Below are 19,219 nucleotides of genomic sequence, written 5' to 3'. Positions count from 1 at the left end.
CCCAGCCCCAGGGCAGCACCCGCGGGCGACCCCGGCCACCTCCTGCCGCGCTCGGGCCAAACTGCACCTGCACGTTTTAGCCCAGCCAAGGAGTCCCGCCCACGCCCCAGCGATTGGACAACCGGCCCGCCCGTCTACGGCATCGCAGCCAATCACCGCTGCCCTCTGGGATACGCCCTACGTCCTTCTCACCCCAGCCTCTCCTGGCGCACCAGCTTCCTCGGGGTCCCGCCCTCCTTCCGCAACGAATGGTCGTTAGAGCTGCCCGTCTTCTTCCAGGCCTCCAATCCTCGCCTCCCTTCGGGTCCCCGCCTCTCAGTACATAGCACTCACGGGGACCACCTGACAAACCCACGGCCTATCCCAACAGTCCCGCCTCTTCTCTGCAGCGATTGGCTCTAGCGGCTGCCTGTCTGCCTCGTTCCCACCAACCCCTGCCACCCCGCGCGCCGGTTGGCCAGGGCGCAGCCAATCGCGGTGCGGCGTGGGCCCCTCCTGCGGCGCGCGCTGGGGGCGCGCGAGGCGGGGCGGCGGCGGCTGGAGGCGGCGGCGGCAGCGGCGCGTCCCGGCCGGTGAGGGGGGCGCGGGGTCCGTGGGCCTGGAGCCTGCGGTGGCGGGGGGTGGGGGCAGGGGGAGACCGACGCCCTCCCGGGACCCCAGACTTTCGCGGCCTGCGCCCGGGCCCCCCGAGGGCGCCCGCTGGTCTGGCGAGCCCCTCGCGACACCCCGCACGCAGCGGGCGCTCCAGGCACGCTGACGCCCCGATGCCCACCTGCGACCGCCACCGCGCCCCCCCGCAGACTCGCCGACACGTCGGGCCCTGTACCCCACACCTGGGGCCCTTCCCTGACCCTCGGACTGCACCCTCCCCACCCCACTCAGCACCCTGGCTGGGGGACCTCAGCGACGCCCCCCTCTCCACACGGGGCTCCTCTCCCCAAGAAAAGCAGCCCACTCTCCCATCACCGCCCATCACCAGGGTCTGTGCCTCTCCCTGTAGTACCCCCTGCACCCCCCCTCAGGTCCCCCAACATCCACCCGAGACCATCCCAGAGTCACTGCGTCCTGTCCCCTCCCGCAGCAGAAGCCCACCCAGGGGGTCCTCCTTAGCTTCCAAAGGACTTGACGCTCGGGCCTTGGATAGACCCCTTCTGCTGTGCAAAACCAGAATCCCCTCCACGGACCCCCGCAGACCCCAAGCAGCTCAAGTGCTTGGACAGAGCTGCACCTCCATCCTGAGGACCCTGTCTTCCCGTCCACCTGCTGCCCAGTCTCTGTGGGGTGGGCAGGGAGGGCAGCCGTCGTCCCCCCGCCCTGCTGCCAGGCCGTTCCTCAGGAGTCGTGACTTTGAAGGGGTGGCTGGGTGACGCGTGCCTGGCGCCCGGGTGGGGCGTGGGGGCACCCAGGCGGGACGTGGGGGGGCCAGGCCCTGCGGCTCCCTGAGCTGACCCTGCAAGCTCTGGGGCGCCCGAGACAGTAAGGAAACACCCTTCCCAGCGAGGCGGGCTAAGGTTTCAGCGCTCGGGAGCTCAGCTGCCGAACTGGAGTCTGATGGGCGCTGGGTGGAATGATGTTTCTAGAACTTTTCAAGTTTGGCTGAATGTGACTTGCAAGCGTTCTCGCGGAGAGGGAGCAGGTGGCTTTGTTGTCTGAAAGCGGTGACGCCTGTTTCCTGTAAAGCCCTCAGGGTGCTTCCCGGCCTTCCTCTGTGCCTCTCCCTGGCAAAGATGCTGTTGGAATGTTCCGGAGGGCAGGGGGTCAGGTCATGTCAGCTTCTCCTGTGGAAACTGGAGTGCTGGGGCTCTGCCCGGCAGCAGAGTCGCCTAAAACGTGTGCGCGTGCACATGTCAGCATTGACTCCTGCGAGGTTGTCAGCGCACAGTGAAATAGCACAGTCCGAGGGAGCAGAGGCCCCTTCCCACCCCTTCCGCCCCCACCCAGGGTGTCACCTTGGTGTCCTGCCAAGGACGGGGGGTGGGGTGGGACTGGGGTAGCTGGGGGGCAGCACAGACCCCCTCTCCACCCAGCTGCGACCTCTGCGGTGGACATTACCTTGACTGGCCTTCCTCAGCAGTTGCCCAGCCCTGCTGTCATACGCAGAGTCGGGCTTTCTGCACAGGCGGGACCGCCTGCTGGGCAGGTGGGTGCCGTCACTCACAGGCTCCCCAGCCTCCTGGAGGGCAGAACAGGTTGAGGCCCCTGGGACTGGCCTGCTCCCTCTTCCTCTAGCTGCTGTCCCTGTGGTCTTAGACCCAGCAGGGTCGCGCCCTCGGGCTCATGGCGCATTGCCAGGTGTCTCGCTGGTCCCCCCTGAAGGCCTCCAGGCTTGTTCTGCCCCTCAGGCCTTTGGTCACCAGGGGCTCCTCTTCTGCACTGGCTGTGGTACAGCTGGGAGGTGTTAAATCCCCCCTCCGCAAAGCACTGCAGGCAGCATGGGGGCTGGGGGCACTGCGCCAGGAGAGGGACCCAGGCACCCGCCGAGGTCCCAGGTGTGGGCACAGGGCGCCCAGGGAGGAGCGGCAGGTGGGCTGGGGGATGCTTCGCTGTGGGTTTTGTTTTTGTCCCCCCACCCCTAGGGCTGGTGGAGAAAAGGTGTGGTCACGTGGGAGGTTGACGCTGGCCCTCTGAGGCTCCTGGGCTGGAGGGTTTCCTGCAGCGGACACCAGGTGTGAGCAGGCCCCTGCCCGCGAGGCCCTTGGGGCCGTGTGTGTGTGTGTGTGTGTGTGTGTGTGTGTGTGTGTCCTTTTTTCCTACTTTAGCCATTAGAAGTTCTGATCGGAACACTGGATGATCAGAACTGTCACCTTGCTGGGCTTCTGCGGGCAGGTCTTTTAAGCCTGCCCTGAGCGTCTAGTTTTAATGATGAGCCGCTCCCACGTGCGAGGCGTGTGACGCGTGCATCTAAAGAAGGAGGGTGCAGAAAGACACTCACACTCAGGAGTGGCGCCATCCGGCAGCCCTCCCCAGTCACTGTGCTATTTTTAAAATGGGCTCCTGGACACTGGTTTTTGTTCCTCAAGCACCGTTTTCTGCACCATCGTGGGCCAAGGGCGGCGATTCCAGAGGCTCAACTGAATTCTGCAGAAGCCAGGCCTTCTGCCAGCAGGGCGCCCGCCTTGTCCAGAGAAGAGAGACCCGACTTCAGGCCAGGGACGGCCATCAACCAAGCATAACAGGCCAACGCTTCAAGGCCGGCTTCTGACCCCTGCTGGGTCCATCTTCCAGGGCCGGAACACGTGACCTCAGGCCAGGCAGCTCAGAGCAGCAGAAATGGACTCTCCCAGCTCTGGAGGCCAGAAGTCCAAAGTCAGAGCAGCGGCAGGGCTGGTTCCCTGTGGAGCTTGAGGACAAAGCCCTGCCCTCCTCTCCCGGCATGGGGATGTGTCCCCTCCTCTGCCCCTCTCCTCTGGTGTTGCTGTGCCTCCAATCACTTACCAGTCTGCCAGGTGGATTTGGGCTGCCCCTAAACCCAGACCTGCCTCCCCTCGCGGGCTCAGCTGTCAGAGCGGCTCCCAGCGGGTGGCTTCTGGTGCTCAGCCCTCAGCTGCCAGACTGGAGTGCTTGGGAGCAGCTGGGACAGCAGCTGGGACAGCTCATCCTCCAGAAATGAGCCTGTGTCTCTAAGATGCTGGGCCATGCACCTGTGGGCACTGCCACCCAGTTGAGGGGGTCGCACAGGCCCCAAGATTGCAGGCTGATGTGGTGGCACCAGCTGCATGGCCCAGCATCTTAGGGAGAGGCCCAGCATGTGGGGGGCCCGAGCAGAGGCTGCAAGGAGGAGAGCAGCTCCGAGAGGGGCCTTGCGAGGTGTGCCAGCCCAGCGGGCACACTTGGCTGCTGCCAGAGCTCCTGCTGTCTTCTTGGTTCTGTCTGCTGCCGACGGTGGGAAAGCAAACCTGGATGAAGTGTCCTGAGCCAGTGCCAGTGTGACATGGTTCACCCTTGCTCTGTCCCCAAGGCAGATTCCCGGCCCTGAAGCCCAGCAGGCTTGGAGGTCCTTCGCACGTGTCCCTGGGGACAGAGAGGGCTGCTAGAGAGACCCCATTGCCCCTCAGCAGTGCCATGCGGTGGAGGCCTGTCGCGGGACAGACTCAGGCATGGCCACGCACAGGCCCAGGGTGCAGGGGGCCATGAGGCACAGGTCAGGTCGTGTGTCCTGACGCATTGCCTGGGGAGCACTCGTGGGGTCCAAGGCGCCTCCTAACCGCCCGCCATCCTGTGGATAGTGGGTCCAGCCATGCAGGCCCCGGCGAGGGACAGTGCAGCAGAACGAGAGGCCTCAGGTGAAGGCTGGGAACAGGCTGGGGCCAGAGATGCTGACTGGCCTTAGCAGGGGCGAGGTGGAGGCGGGCAGGTGGTGATCGATGAGGACACTGAGGCCCGGGGTGGATGGGTGGCATGTAGGGCACACGCTGTGCCCTGCCTCCCCACAGCACTCCCGTGGGTGCCTCTGCACGCTCCCAGTTGGGGATGAGGCCAGAGTGGTAGAAGAGGAGGAACGAGGACTTGAGCAGCTGTGCAGAGGATGTGCACGGAGTGGGACCCCAGGGCCGCGACGCCCTGGCAGGGGAGCCGAGATGGAAAGCCAGCCCCTCGCGGCCCAACAGAGAACTGCAGGGCCCAGGCACAACCCTGAGGGGTGAGGGCTCAGGGCATTGAGGGTAGGCTTTGAAGGCTGCAGAGGGGTCTGCCAGGCATTGGTGGGAGGGTGCACCCTAGCGCAAGGAGCTCATGCTGCCAGAGCAGACTTGTTGTGTCTGGAAAAATAACTCACTCATCCAGCAGATGTTGCTGAGGGCTGAGCAGGCCCAGCACTGCCTGGTGTCAGTGTGGCGAGAACGTGGGGCTCTTGGCTGACTCCCAGGCCAAAAGTACACCCTTGTGGGGAGGGGGTGTGGCATTGAGTGCCCTGACTTGTCCCATCAGGGCCAGCTGATGACATGCTTGCAGCACCGTGTGCCAGGCCCGAGGGGGCTGGTGTCTGCACCTGTTAGAAGTAAATGCCTGTGTGTCCAGCCTGTTGAGATGGCAGCACAGGACCGCAGAGGCCAGAGTCCACTGCAGGGCTCAGGCAGACACAAAGGCAGCTGGTCGTGCAGGGTCACCGGGTCAGGGCTCAGAGCAGAGAGGAGCACTGTGACCCCGCAAGGAGGGCAGCCTTATCGCCACGCAGAGAACCCGTGAACTGGCGTCTGTTGACTCAGCAATTGCTGGGAGTGCTGGCAGCCCTTTCGTGGCTGCTTGGAAACCCTGGGTTCCAGCGCACTGCCTCCACGCTGGCCTGGCCTCTTGAGGTTGGCGCCACCGAGCGTTCCGTGAGGGCTCGGGCTGGGAATCCTGACCCCCCTCCGAGGTTGCTCGGCCCCCACTGGGGAGGACAGGACCGGGCGGCCCTGTTGTGGGTCCAGCTTTGACTTTTTAGAAACTACTGTGGCAAAACATGTATGACCTAAACTTTACCATTTGATATACTGACATCTGCTGACTGCTGGGTTCACAGTGTTGCAACTCTGAACCTCCTCTGGTTCCAGAACATTCTCACCACCCCCAGAAGTCACCCTGCGTTCCTTCTTCCACAGCCCCCGCAGGCCCCAGCCTGCTTTCCCTCCCTGTGGGGTTGCCCGTTCTGGGCGTTCCATGGACACGGGGTGACCTGCGACTTCCAGCTTCCCTCACACCTCGAGACCCCGTGACCCCAAGGCGGACAGTTTAGTGAGTCCTATTGCCGCGTGACCCTGTCCCCGCCACCCTTTCGCTTTTCACTGACGAGAGCATGCCCAAACAGAAAGAGTGTGTCAAAAAGATAAGGGTTTGCTTCTCTGCGGCCTGAACAGCCCCCGCTGTGGGGGTAGAGGCCCCACCTCGCAGGTCGGCTCAGGCACCCGAGTCCCAGCTCCTGGATGGGGCAACATGTGATTGCCCAGCGGTGACACAGAGTTATACATGACCTGGCAGCCTCACCCAGGTGTGTACCCAGAAGAACGGAAGGCAGGGACTGGACAGACACTTGTACGTGATCGTTCACAGTAGCCGGAGGGTGGAAGTGAGCCAGGTGCCATCGGCAGGTGGTGGAGACACAAACGTGGCCCACCGTGCAAAGGAATGTTACTCAGCCATGAAAAGGAAGAGATGGTGACCCACACAAGCACAGCAGTGAGCCCTGGAGTTCCTTCAGACGCAGGAAGACAGATATATGATGTCACTGATTTGAAACATCTGGAACAAGCAGACTCAGAGTTGGAGTCTAGAATATAGGTTACCAGGGGCTGGGGGTGGGGAGAACGGGGGTTTCCACCTCACGGGTGCAGAGTTTCTGTGTAGGGCGATGGAAAGGTTTGGGTCACAGATGGTACAGACGGTGGCACGACATCATAGACGTAATTAATGCCAGAGTGGGACGCTCAGAAATGGGAATTTTAGAAACGGGAATTTCTTAAAACTTCATTTTGAAATAATTTCAAACTTACAGGACAGTTGCAAAAATAATAGAAGCCCCATACAAAGAACACTCAGCAACCCTCCCCAGATACGCAGATCCACCAACTTTTAAAACACTTTTCGACAGGCTGTGTCATTCCATCCATTATCCATCCATCCGTCCACCCATGCATCTATCTATTCTCTAAACCTCTGAGTATAGGTTGCATGCATCATGCTCCCCTAATACTAAAATTGCCATGTGCTTTTCTTAAGGCGGGGACACCCACTTACCTAACAGTCTTAAGTGCAGTTGTCAGTTCAAGAACTTGACCATGGATCTGTGAAGCTGGCAGTCTAGATCCCAGTTTTCTCATATGTCCCAGTAATATCCTTTTGGGAATTTTCTCTCCATGATTAGATCCTGTCCAAGATCACGTATCTTTCTCTCTGTTTAAGCACCATAAAGCTTACCATCTCAGCCTGTCGAGCACACCACTCAGCGGGATGTGTCACATTCACACGGTCACCGTGCCCTCACCGCCATCTATTAGAACTTTCCCTTCTCCCCAAGCAGAAGCCCTGAGTACATCTGGCACTAACCCCCCACTGCCCTGCCCCCACCTGGTAACCTGTGCTCTACTTTCTGTCTCTCTCTGTGAGTTTGCATATTCAAGCCATTTCATGTCAGTGAGGTCACTCGAAAGCTGGCCTTTTGCATCTGGCTTATTTCATTCAACATGGTGACTTCAGGGCTCATCCGCAGTGTACCAGGGAGCAAAGCTTCCTTCCTGCTATGGCTGAGCAATATCCCATCACGTGAAAGGGCCAGGTTCTGTTTCCTCATCACCTGCTGACGGAACCTGGGGCTTCATCTTCCACAGCTGCTGTGAGTGCTGCTGTCAACTCCAAGTACCAGCGTCCAGGTCCCTGCCGGCCGTCGGGGACTCTGGGTGTATACCGGGCCGTGGGCGGGCCAGGTCATGGTTAAGTTCTATGGTTAACTGTTTTAGGAGCTGCCAGACTTTTCCACAGTGGCTGCACCACGTTACAGTCCCGCTAGCAAGGCAGGGCATTTTTGTTTCTCTGCGTCCTCACCAGCTCTTGTTATTTCTGGGTTGTATTTTGTTTTGTTTTTTTAATAATTGCTATCCCTGTGGTGTGAGGTGGTCTCTCGTTATGGTTTTGATTTGTGTTTCCCTGATGTTGAGCATCTTTTAAGGTGCTTTTTGGTCATTTGTATATCTTCTTTAGAGAAATTTCTATTCTCCCATTCTTGTCTTTTCACTTTCTTGATAATATCCGTTGATGCACAAAAGTTTATAATTTTGATGAAGTTATCTTTTTTCTTTTGTTGCTTGTAAAGTCTAAGGGTCCATAGCCTTAAATCTTGTTGTTTTCGCCCTTATGTTGAGGTCATTTGTCCATTTTAAGTAAATCTGCGTATGGTGTGAGGTAGGGCCCCCTCACCCTCGCACACAGGCATCCAGCTCTCCCAACTGTTGGAGAGACTGATTTTCCTGCTGTGTGGTCTTGGTAGCCTTGTGCAAAATCAGCTGCCATATGCGTGGGGGTTGGTTTCTGAGCCCTCAGTTTGAGTCCATTGGTCTATATTCTGGTCTTGTGCCAGTGCCATGCTGTTTTGATTACATGGCTTTGTAACAAGTTTAGGATTGGGGAGGGTGAGTCCTCCAACACTACTCTCCTTTTTCAAGTTGGTTTTGGATATTTGGGGCCCCTTACCCTTCCATGTGAATTTGGTGATTGGGTTTTCCATTTCTCCAAAGAAGGCTGTTAGAATGTGGGTTTGAGATTGCATTGAATGTGTATATTGCTTTGGGTAGAACGGACATCTTAGCAATATTAAGTCTTCTGAAGTGGGAACATGGAATAGTTTTCCATTTAGATCTTCTTTAATTTCCAAGCTTGGGGTTAATTGGTTTGGGAGGGACCCAGCAATGTTTTTAGATAAAACTATTTACAATGTTTAAAGAAATTATGGATAGTTTGTAGCACACTCAAACTTAGAGAACAGGTGCTACGTATGAGACTTATTTCTGAAAATATGTAAATGCAACCTGATATATTTTTTCAAATTGGCTTTTCTTTTTATAGCTTCCAATAGCAAAATATCTCATTATCCATACAGAGTTGCATAAAATCCCAGAGTCTGTAACTGGTGCTCACAATTGGCCAAATATTTGACAGCACTTACGAAACGAAAGGCTGTACTTGGTCTGTTTTCCTCTTGGGGTCATCTGCCATGATGGGCTCTGGGGCAGCATCCTGCAGAGCGGCTCTCCGCTGGCTTCCCACTGCAAGTTGCTATGGCTTTTCATGTTCAGTTAGAGGCAAGGAAAAGGATGAGATCACTGGAAATTGTGGTTGTACCCTTTCAGGTGGGAAATTAAATCAGATGCTATCTTGTGAGTTTCCTCCTGGCCGACGGAAAGAACACCCATATTTGCCTTTATTTGTGGGTCTCCTAAGCCTGCCACGGGGTGTCCCCTGCCAGGGGTGTCCCCGCCATGGGAAGTCTCCTCTGTCCCCTACTCCTGCTGAGGGTCGTCCTTGCCCCTGGTGGCCTCCTGCTCGCTCGCCAGCTGCCCGGGCATGCCCCGCAACCCCCCCCAGAGCACTGCACACATACCCCCACGCGTCTCCCGAGCCCGCATAGGGCCGTCACACTGGGGGGAACGGGCTGCTGAGGAAGAGGATGCCCACGGGGGCCTGCAAGAATGGGCAGCTGGCCGAGGGGTCAGAGGGCAGCGGAGGTGAGGTTGAGGCACGAGGTGCCCAGAGGCGCGGGGACAGGGAGGCCATGAGGCTTCAGCCCCTGGGCCTGCGGAGGGAACCTCGGGGGGTATCGCTGGTTGACTGGTTGCCAGCAAGCGGGCCTCAGGAGGCGTTGCTAGTTAACTAGTTACTGGCAAGCGGGGCCCCAGGAGGCATCACTAGTTAACTAGTTACCAGTGAGCAGGGCCCTGGGATGCATCACTAGTTAACCAGTTACTGGCAAGTAGGGCACCGGGAGGTGTTACTAGTTAACCAGTTATGGGTGAGCAGGGCCTTGGGAGGCATTGCTGGCGAAGGTGCCCACGTGGACTGGGTTGGTGTCCATCGACCTGGCTCACGTCCTCCCAGCCGGGGACCCTGGACACAGAGGGGCAGCCGCGGGGACCGCCAGCAACTGGGCATCAGTGGGGTCCTGGACATGGAGGGATGCCACCCGGGCACCGGCCCGAGCCAGGAAAACCAGAAGGGGCGGCCTTGCAGCCTGCGACCATGGCTGGAGCTTCGACAAGAAGCTGGCCGTGCGGGGCTGTTCCGGGGGCCGGGCGCGGCCACAGGACACCGCAGCCACACGGGCGCGAGACTGCTGACAGGGAGGCAGGTGTGGTGGCCCCGGGAGTGCTGCGGAGAAGGACCACCTGGTGGCGGGTATGCAGGGGCCGAAGAGCGACCCGTGGGCTCTCTGACAGCAGCAGGACGCCGAGGCAGCCGTTTGCCATCGACGGGTGGAGGGACGGGGGGACGGCGCGTGGGCCTGCTGACACTGCAGCTTCGGGCCTTGAGGACATTGAGCCGGGTGGGGCTGGCACACAGGGCCGCGGGATCTCACCACATGGAAGGGCTGGGGCGGGCGGAGGCGCTGGATGGCCCTCCTGTGAGCGGCCTTTGGCCGGGACGGCTGCGTCGTGCTCTAGAGGCTCTGGGGAGCCGTGGGAGCGGAGCGGCCCGGGCCTGCAGCCTTTGGAGAAAGGGGGTGGCCGGCCGGAGGGAGTCCCCATGCTCTTCGAAGTGGCCACAGGCTGTGGGGTACCCGACGCTGGGTGGCGTGGCCTGGGACACTGACGCGTGGCTCCTGAGCCCGTCCTCGCAGCCAGGTCTCGTCCTCGGCACCGTGCAGGGCTGGTGGGGTCCCCAGCATGGGGTTCCTGGTGACCCTTCTGAGCACAGACACTGGGCCACTGTGCGGGCAGAGCCGGGGCTGGGGGTCCCTAGGGGGGACTTGGGGGGGGGCAGCCAGGTGCAGGGTGGGGGTTCTGGGGCGCAGAGGGGCCCTCACCTTGTTCCCGCATGACCTCAGCCACCCCGCCCCTTGGTAACCTCAGCTTCTCCTCTTGTTCTGCCTCTTCACCTCGTTTCCCTCACCTGTCCACCCCCTTCGGCCTCCCCCCTTCACCTGCTTTCCGGGGGACTGTAGAGAAAGCCCATGACTGTTCCCGCTGCCTGGTGTCAGCTTGGCACGTGGAACCCGCCCGGCGCCCGGCCCCTCCCTGTGGGCTGTTGGGGTCTCCATTGAGACGCCCCCCCCGAAGCCCCAGATGGGTGGGACTGGCAGGCCCTGCCCCTGAGGCCTGGGCCCGAGGGGCAGGGTCCTGAGCCCCGGTGTGTACCCCCAGGGCCACAGCCCCCTCCCCACTGGTGCCCGATGGACCCCAGCGCACGTTGCACAGTGAGCCCCCACTGCCCATGTGCCTGCCGACCCAGCCCCTGGCCCACCCAGAGCACGTCTGCACCCCCGCAGCCAACACGGTGGGGGGGAGCGACGGGGGGGCCAAGGTGGCCCCCGAGACTGCTGGAAAGGGCCACAGGGCCCGGCACCATCTGGCTTTTAGGTTTATAGAAAAAATGTGGAGACAACCCAGGGAGTTCTGGCCCCCTCCTGGTATGCCCACCCCCATGCTGGGTCTTGCATGCATGGGGGCCTGTGTCCATGCACCTTGTCCGGGTTTCCTTAGTTTCCCCAGCCTCCTCCGCTGCCCAGGATGCTGGAGCCCTTCCCAGCCTCTCCTGGCGCTCGATGTCCCAGGCAGCTCCATGGGGCGCTGGGGCTGGCAGGTCCCGCGTGGGGTTCTCTCCTGCTTCTCCCTCCGCCGCACAGCGTGCGGGCTCTGGGGAGGGGGTCCTGAGGGGCGGGGGCTGTCCTGGCGACCTTAGACCCCTGCCACCCCGGGAGGCCCCTGCACAGTGGTCTCCGCTCCAGCCAGACTCCTCTGATGGCGGGAGGAAATGTGCCGCCTTTCGGGTCTCGTGTCTTTTGTGAGACCTGCTGCCTCCAAGTGGTGGGGGACAGTGCCTCAAGACGAGCCACATGTCCTCCCCACGCACCAGAGCAGCTGAGACGTCCGCAGACTGCACGCGTGGCGAGAGGGCGGCCTCACTTCCCGGTGCCTCCCTGCTGCACCTGCGGCCTGGCATACGCCTGCTCCCACTGCGTGGACTATGAGGCCCGCCTCCGGGGGGGTGGCCTCCAGGCAGTCCTCCGAGGCTGCGCGCGGCTGCATCCTCTCCTCTTCATGCCGCAGCCTCGGGTGGGCACCACTGGTACAGGCTTAGAAAAGCCAGAGCCAGGACCGTTCTGTGCCGCTCCCATGCCAGGAGCCCTGAAAGGACCCAGGACCCAGCCCACCAGCATCAGGCATCCTGACCCAGGGGGTCTTAACGGTGCCTCCCCCTCCCTCCCTCCCTGCAGGACCGAGCCTCCCGTGTCCGTCCGCACGGCCGGGCATGGGTAGTGGACTGAAGGACGGCGCCGGGCGCTTGTGTGAGGACACCGAAGACACCGTGTCCCCTGCCGTCCCTCCACAGGCAAGTCTCCGGGCCCCTGGGGGCTCCCATAGACCCAGCCTTGGCACTGCTCCTGCTGCCTCCCATGGAGTGAGGCACTCGGGTCTTGGGGTGACCGTCCCAGCCCCGCAGGTCCCACATGGGCCCTGCACAGGCATCACCCGCTTGCCTCCGCTGTGAACCGCCGCAACACTGCATCCCTCCCGTGGGCATCGATCCCGCCTCCTGCGGCTTGGGGCAGCCAAGGGACCGGCCACCCTGCCTGGCCTGGGACCACCAGTCTGCTGGCAGTGGGGGAGGGGACAGGGGGCCTGACGCCCCCAAAATCCCCACCCACGACCGAGGGAGGCACCCCTCTTGGAGGAGGGAACCAGCCCAGGCCAGCCACCATTCAGGCAGCCTGGGACACCACGCCTAGTGACACCCGGCCAAAGTCCGGGGCAATGTCCTGCCCATGGCCTTTCCCCAATTCCAGGGAGCACTGGCTGGGGCAGCAGGGTTCACAGGGGGCGTGGAGGAAGCGGGCATGGTGCCCTGCTCAGGAGAGGGCAGCCGAGGCAGCTAGGGGACAAGGCTTTGTGGGGGTGCTGCAGGGTGGAACCCCTGGCTTTGGGTGGAAACTGGCTGCCAAACACTGCCAGGCACTTGGTTTGGAGGGGGTAGGCTGCTGGGCCGTGGGGGTCCCAGGTCCCGGCCAGAGACACCATGCTCCTGGGGAGTGGAGCAGGTCTGGGGGGTGGGGGTCCTGGCATGGAGCCCAGCCCCACCCCCAGCGGGCCCAGGTGGCCAGGTGCATCTCCAGGATGCTCCCACCCCACAGCTTCCATGTCCCGCAGCCCAGCCTCCCTGTTCCCTCTGTTCTCTGGTGTGAGCCTCGCCCCTCCAGCCTGGGGTCCTGCACCACTTCCTCTCTGGGTCCCTCTCCTTCTGGGCTCCCCATCTCTCTCTCTCTCTCTTTTTTTTTCCACATGGGCAGGCACCGGGAATCGAACCCGGGTCTCTGGCATGGCAGGCAAGAACTCTGTCTGCTAAGCCACTGTGGCCCGCCCTCCCTGTCTCTCTTTAGACAAAAGCTGGAGTGCCCTGGGCTGGGTGGAGTCCGGCCTGTGCCTGCCTATCCCCTCATCTTTCTTGCCTGTGGCCCTTCCTGTTCTCTGTGTCTACCACCCTGGGCCTCTTTATGGTCCCCCAGGGCCCCCTGCTCCTTTTCCCTGGGGCCTCTGCATGTGTTCTCTCTTCTTCTATACCAACATCCCCACCCCCACCCAGTTAGCTGCTCCTCATCCGTCAGCCTCAGCCCCTCGCGCCCACATTCTTCAGGACCTTGCACCGCCGCCTCCCAGCACGTCGGGGTGCGCCGTGTGACGGTTCAGCTTGCCCCTGGCAGCTCCATGGGGTTGGGGGGGGGGGGGCTTGTGTCTACAGAAGTGTCCAAAGGTCATTCCTGTGGTCCAGTGTTTCTCTGCGGAGTTCTGTGGCTGGGTCAGCCGGAGATGTGCAGTCCCAGGAGCCCCAGCCAAGCGAAGGGAAAGGGGGCTTCCCGGAAACTCTGCCTGCAGATGTGGCTGGAGAGTGCCCCAGAGCCCTCGGCTCCCAGGCCGGCTATGCTGTGGTCACCATGCCCAAGCCAGCTTGGCAACCCCTGCCCTCACCGCGTCTGGGGCTGTCCTCCCGGGGCCCACAGCCGGGAGGCTCTCCGAGGCCGCATCCCCAGGCCAGCCCTGGGCTCCCTGACCCTCTGGTCCTTTCAGAAAGGGCACAGGGACGTGCTCAGCTCCCTGCTGTCCGGGGCCCTGGCCGGCGCACTCGCCAAAACTACAGTGGCTCCCCTGGACCGGACCAAAATCATCTTCCAAGGTGAGCGTGGTCTGTCTGTCTGTCCGTCCTCGGGTGATGCAGGTGCTGCTGGTGTCTCCTCCCTGCCCACCTCCCACAGACCCGCAGAGCACAGCGCCACGCCCTTGGGCCAGAGGTCTCAGCCTGCAGGCCCGTGTGCTGTGCCTTCTTTGGAACGTGGGGTGGTACCATCGCGCCAGGCATACCAGGGTGCAAGGCCAGAGCCCCCGTGGGCAGAGGGGCGGCAAGGCCCTCCACCCCTGCCTGTGGTCAGAGTGTGAGGGTGATGCGTGGGGAGGGGGAAAGGGGAGGGTGTGTGGGGGGGGACAGGGGGCTGGGCCATGGTCCAGCCAGGGGTCCAGGGAGGCCATGCCAGCAAGGAGGGGCAGGCCCCATCGGGATCCCGAGGCGCTGGGGTCCCCCGCAGCTAGGGCACTCTCCTCCACAAATGCAGGGGCCCGTCTTCTGTGGTGAGGAGGCACAGGGAGCCCCAGACTCTTTGGGCCCAGGACAGTGCATCATCTGCCTTAGTGAGCATCTGGGCTGTTCCCTCTCCCACCCAGCCACCCCGGGTTTGGGGAGGGCCCCGGCCACCCACCTTAGAAGCTGTTCAGATCCCCCTTCTTTCTTCACTAAGGTCTGTCTGAGGTCCCAGCCCCTGCCCTGGCCTCCTGACCCGAGACCCCCGATCCTGCCTCTTCCTGTGCGCCTGTGTGCGGCCTCACGTTTAGAGCGCCCCCGGCGGCCGCCCCCTCACCCGCCCACGTCTAGGAGACTTGTGGCCCAGACACCCACACCGGCTCTGTGTCCGTGACTGTGGCTGACCCCGCCACGTCACTGGCCTCTCTCGGAGCCGCCCCGGGTTCCCATAGAGGGTCCTCCCGGGCCGGCCCCCCTGGCTGTCAGACCCCCACCAACCCACCAGAAACCCAGGCACAGGGGGCCAGGACTGCCCTCGGGTCCCCCACGGACCATAGGTGGGGCCTGCAGGGGAGGAGCCCACCCTGTTCTTTGGGGAGACAGAAAAGGGGCTGTGGGAAAGGTCCCCCTTCCCCTGCACCAGCGTCAAAGGCACGGAGGGGGTCTCGCGGCGGGGCCGTGCGCAGGCGAGGAGGGGTCTCTGCCCCGCGCCGCTCAACGGCCTCGTCTGTTTCCTTCCAGTGTCTTCCAAGAGGTTTTCTCCCAAGGTGAGGTCTCCCCTCCCTTCCGGGCCCCCCAGCCCCTCGGGGGACGGCCCGACCTTGGGTGGTTTGGGCTGTGGCCTATAGCTGCCTGGTGGGGGTCTGTGGTAGAGCAGCCCCTGTGGGCACCGCCCCGGCGAGACCCAGGGGGCGTCAAGGGAAAGGGCCAGGGCGGAGCCACGCTAGGGGTAGGCGGGGGAGGGTCCTGCCTGGGGGAGGGGCTGGGGACGGGGTGGGGATAGGGGCGCACTGGGGGCTGGGATCCGAGTCCTGCTAGGGGTGGACGGGGCAGAGCCGGGCTTCACGTGGGACTGGGGGCGGGGCCGCGGCAGGCGGGGGCGGGGCCGCACTGGGGACGGGGCGGGGCTCGGAGCGCTGACCCCGCCCCCAGGAGGCCTTCCGGCTCCTGTACCGCACCTACCACGACGAGGGCCTCCTCAGCCTGTGGCGGGGCAACTCGGCCACCATGGTGCGCGTCGTGCCCTACGCCGCCATCCAGTTCAGCGCCCACGAGGAGTACAAGCGAGTGCTAGGCCGCCACTACGGCCTCCGCGGGGGGTGAGCCGCCCGGCCCCGCGCCCCCCGGCCTCCCCTCCGCCTCCCCCCACCGCACACCCCGCCCACCCGCTGCCCGCGGAGCCGGCCTGGCAGGGGCAGTGGGGCCGTGTCCCCCGCCTCCATTCCTGCAGAGGGGCGGGCATGGCAGCTTAGGGGCCCAGCTCTGCCTCCTGTCCCCGGGGCACCCCAGTCCTGACCCTGCGGGGCCCCCAGGCTGTGGACACCCGGCCTGGGCCTCTCCTCACCCATCTTGCCTTTTCTGCCGACGCCGCAGGGCGCTGCCCCCCTGGCCCCGGCTCCTGGCGGGCGCCCTGGCGGGGATAACGGCCGCCTCGCTAACCTACCCCCTGGACCTGGTCCGCGCGCGGATGGCCGTGACCCCAAAGGAAATGTGAGTCTCCCTCACCGGCCCCATGAGCGCGGGGTCAGGGAGGTCCCGGGCTGCGGATCCTCCAGGCGCCCCCGACTGGGTGCTGGGGGCTGTCCGAAAGCGGGGTGGCCGCCGGGGTTCCCCAGGGACGGGGTCCCGGCCCAGCTGGCGGGGGTGGGTGGGGGAGGGCCCCTGAGCGGCCGCTGGGCGCCCTGCATGTCCTGGCCCCGCAGGTACAGCAACATCTTCCACGTGTTCATCCGCATCTACCGTGAGGAGGGGCTGCGCACGCTCTACCACGGCTTCGTGCCCACCGTCCTGGGCGTGGTCCCCTACGCTGGGCTGAGCTTCTTCACCTACGAGACTCTCAAGGGCCTGCACAGAGGTGCGGGGGGCGCGGTGCCCGGGCTTCTGTCCCTGCCCTACGCTCCCCATAACTCTTAATTCTAAACTTAGAGTCTGGTCCCCTTTAAAGACCCCTGTGGATGGGGTAAACAACCCGGGGGCATCTGGGACTTTCTCGCTGGGCGACCACTACCTTCCTAGTTCCAGAACCTTCTCACCCCGTCCCGCAGCCCCGCCCTCGTTAACTGTCCCCACTTTTCCTCTCGCCGCTGGAGACAGCCAGTGGCTCTGGCGCGGGGTCCCGGCGGCGGCCCTGCCTTTAGGATGTTGCCCGGGACGCTCGGTGCTTTTTCTGTCTTTTTTAAATCGCGCTTTCTCGAACTTGCTGGAAAAACAGAGGTCGGAGGCGGGGAGGAGGTCGGAGCCGTAGCCCCGCGGGGCGGGCGGCCTGGGCGCAGCGGGCGCTGGGCGCGCGCCCTGACGCCTGGACCCCCCGCAGAGTACGGCGGCGGCCGGCAGCCCTCACCTGTGGAGCGCATGCTGTTCGGGGCGTGCGCCGGCCTGCTCGGCCAGTCGGCCTCGTACCCACTGGACGTGGTGCGGCGACGCATGCAGACGGCGGGCGTCACAGGCGTCCCGCGAGCCTCCATCGCGCGCACGCTGCGCACCATCGCGCGGCAGGAGGGCGCGGTGCGCGGCCTCTACAAGGGCCTGAGCATGAACTGGGTCAAGGGGCCCATCGCCGTGGGCGTCAGCTTCACCACCTTCGACCTCCTGCAGATTCTGCTGCGGCGCCTGCAGGGCGCGGGCTCCGAGGACGCCTGACCCCGCCCCCGGGCTCCCCGCTCTCGCCTCACTGGGCACGGCGCTGGGGCGGGCGGGGCCTGGGCTCCCCCCCGCACTCTCCGCTTGGCTGCTGCGGGGCTGGCCCCGCCTGGGGACTGGAGCCCCCTGGCTGGCAAGGACCCGGAGGGAGGACCTGGAAGGGTCTTACCCCCACCCCGAGCCCCCCGTTTTCCTCCCCACCCCAGCGGGGCTGGGCCGCCCGCACGTGAGATGACCTCGTGTTCAGGTGGCAGCTGCCGGCTGCTACCATCCCGGGAAGGCGGGGGACAGGCCGTCTCCCCCTCCTCCCCCACCCCCCGCCTGCCTCAGTGAGGCCTGGCCTCCAGGTCCCTGACCCTCCTGTGACACCTGCCCGGCCCCTGGAACCGCTCCGAGCTGGCACTGCCCCACACGAGGGTGAGTTGCCCATGGGAGTGGCTCGATTTTGCCAAAACAGCCCCACCCAGGGCAGCTGGAGTCTGCACTGTTTGGGAAGTGTCTCTGGCCTGGGGTCAGGAGTCAGGAAGGTCAAGGAGCTCGGACACCCCGGGGCGTCCCCAGGGCTTGTTTCGTAATAATGTTTGGGTTACTTGATTTTTTTTAATTTTGCACTTAAACTTGGCTATCGCCAAGGTCTGTTGACATCTAAACCCTGGTTCAGCCTAGGGGGGTGGGGGGCTCGTCACGGCGCCCCGAGGGTGCTGACCCCACTGGCGTTTCCCTTGCTCTGGCCTCGTCTCATTTCTTCTCACCAGTGCCTGGGTTGGTGAGGCCCCCTCGAGCCTTCCTCGTGCCAGCCGGCCCTAGGAGCCCGAGCACCCCGTGCGGGCTGTGAGCGGGGCCTGCGGGTGAGCCTCCCCCCGCTCCAGACGCACCCCGACCCAGCAGAGGGGCACAGCACCCTGACAGCAGGAGGCCGAGACCTGCGGCGCCCCGTGCCGTGGAGACCCCAGGGGCAGCGGGGGCCCCTCGGAGACTCCTCTTGGTCTGGAGTTTCTATTTTGCTGCCATGAAGACACTTTGTTTATATATAATGTTTATATATTTTAAAGATTTGTGCCAAGAGAGTATATTTAATAAATATGGAAATGCCTTGTGGGCTGCCGCCCTTGTGCTGTATGCCCGGCCCGGTGACCTGCCCTGCGCGGTGGGGAGTGAGGGCGGGTCAGCGTCCTGCTGCGACTCTCTAAAAAACACAAAGCCCAAATGCAGCTCCGCCGCGAGCCGGCCTCCTTCCCGCGGGGGGTCCGGCCCCTGACGAGCGTCGGGGAGGGGGCGCCCAGCGGGTCCCCCACGGCCACCCCCGTTTCTGGCCACCGCCAGCAGCCCCTAGCTTGGACTCGTGGGCTTGCAGGCTGCCTTGGGGGTTGAGAAAGGCGCCCTCCCCCACGTTGGCCCCCACACCCCAGACCCTGGGTACTCCCCTTGCCCCGGAAAAAAGCGGTTCTCCGGAGCAGCTGGGATCTCGGGGACGCGTGTGTCCCATTGCCGCCTCTCCCCGCCCTGCCACGCTCCTGCTCCCTGCCGGGAAGACGTAGGGCGCTGCAAGCCACCCCCACCCTCCCCTGGCTGTACCCGCTCTGGGACCCTCCTGCGGGGCGGGCTTCTCGGGGACCCACCCGGCAGCCGGTGGCCGGCGTCGCTGCGCCGAAGCGCCGTGACCTTCCAGAAGGCTGCGCGGCGAGGCGGCTACTCCGGCCTCCTGGTGTCAGAGCGAGGAGGGGCCGGCCCTCCGGGGTTCCCGGGGCTGTCAGGGGGTCGTGCAGGACGCAGGGGCAGCGCGGGGGACTTCCCGCCCCAGCCCGGGGGGCCTTTACCTCCTGCCGAGGGGCAGTGCCCCTGCTTACTACGCCCGGCCCGGGATGACCAAGCCCGGTCCTGGAGGGCCAGGCACTGCGGGCTGTCGAGCAGCCCCCACGGTGACACCCCAACTCCCAGTCGGGGCCCAGTGTGGCCTGGGGGCAGGGGTTAACAGGAGGCTGAGCCCCGCGTCCCCTCTATCGCCTGGAGCCCCTGGGACCCCCACAACTGGCCAGTGACCTCCCTTTGCCTCAAGCGCTCAGGGCAAAGCACAGCGGTACCGACGAGACGCTAGGCACCCCGAGCCCGAGAC

General features: G+C 63.6%; 1 protein-coding gene across 2 annotated transcripts; it reads left to right on the top strand.

Annotated features, from left to right (window-relative positions):
• The first annotated feature begins 534 nt into the window (after positions 1-534).
• On the top strand, positions 535-18,199 carry SLC25A42 (solute carrier family 25 member 42). Of its 2 annotated transcripts, XR_013159678.1 has the most exons (9): positions 535-572; positions 11,897-12,012; positions 13,743-13,848; positions 14,989-15,014; positions 15,400-15,566; positions 15,841-15,957; positions 16,170-16,321; positions 16,781-17,523; positions 17,862-18,199. XR_013159678.1 is itself a non-coding variant. In XM_077122073.1 (8 exons), the coding sequence occupies exons 2-8, from the start codon at positions 11,932-11,934 to the stop codon at positions 17,104-17,106; spliced, it is 975 nt and encodes a 324-aa protein (XP_076978188.1). In that variant the 5' UTR covers positions 535-572; positions 11,897-11,931; the 3' UTR covers positions 17,107-18,199. The 2 variants fall into 2 exon arrangements, 1 of the variants encoding a protein (XP_076978188.1); XM_077122073.1 differs by having other exon boundaries at positions 16,781-18,199.
• Positions 18,200-19,219: the final 1,020 nt, after the last annotated feature.

Source organism: Tamandua tetradactyla, chromosome 11, assembly GCF_023851605.1.
Source record: "Tamandua tetradactyla isolate mTamTet1 chromosome 11, mTamTet1.pri, whole genome shotgun sequence".
NCBI lineage: Eukaryota > Metazoa > Chordata > Mammalia > Pilosa > Myrmecophagidae > Tamandua > Tamandua tetradactyla.
Note: the sequence above shows the minus strand (reverse complement) of the source record. Positions and strands in the feature narration are given on the sequence as shown.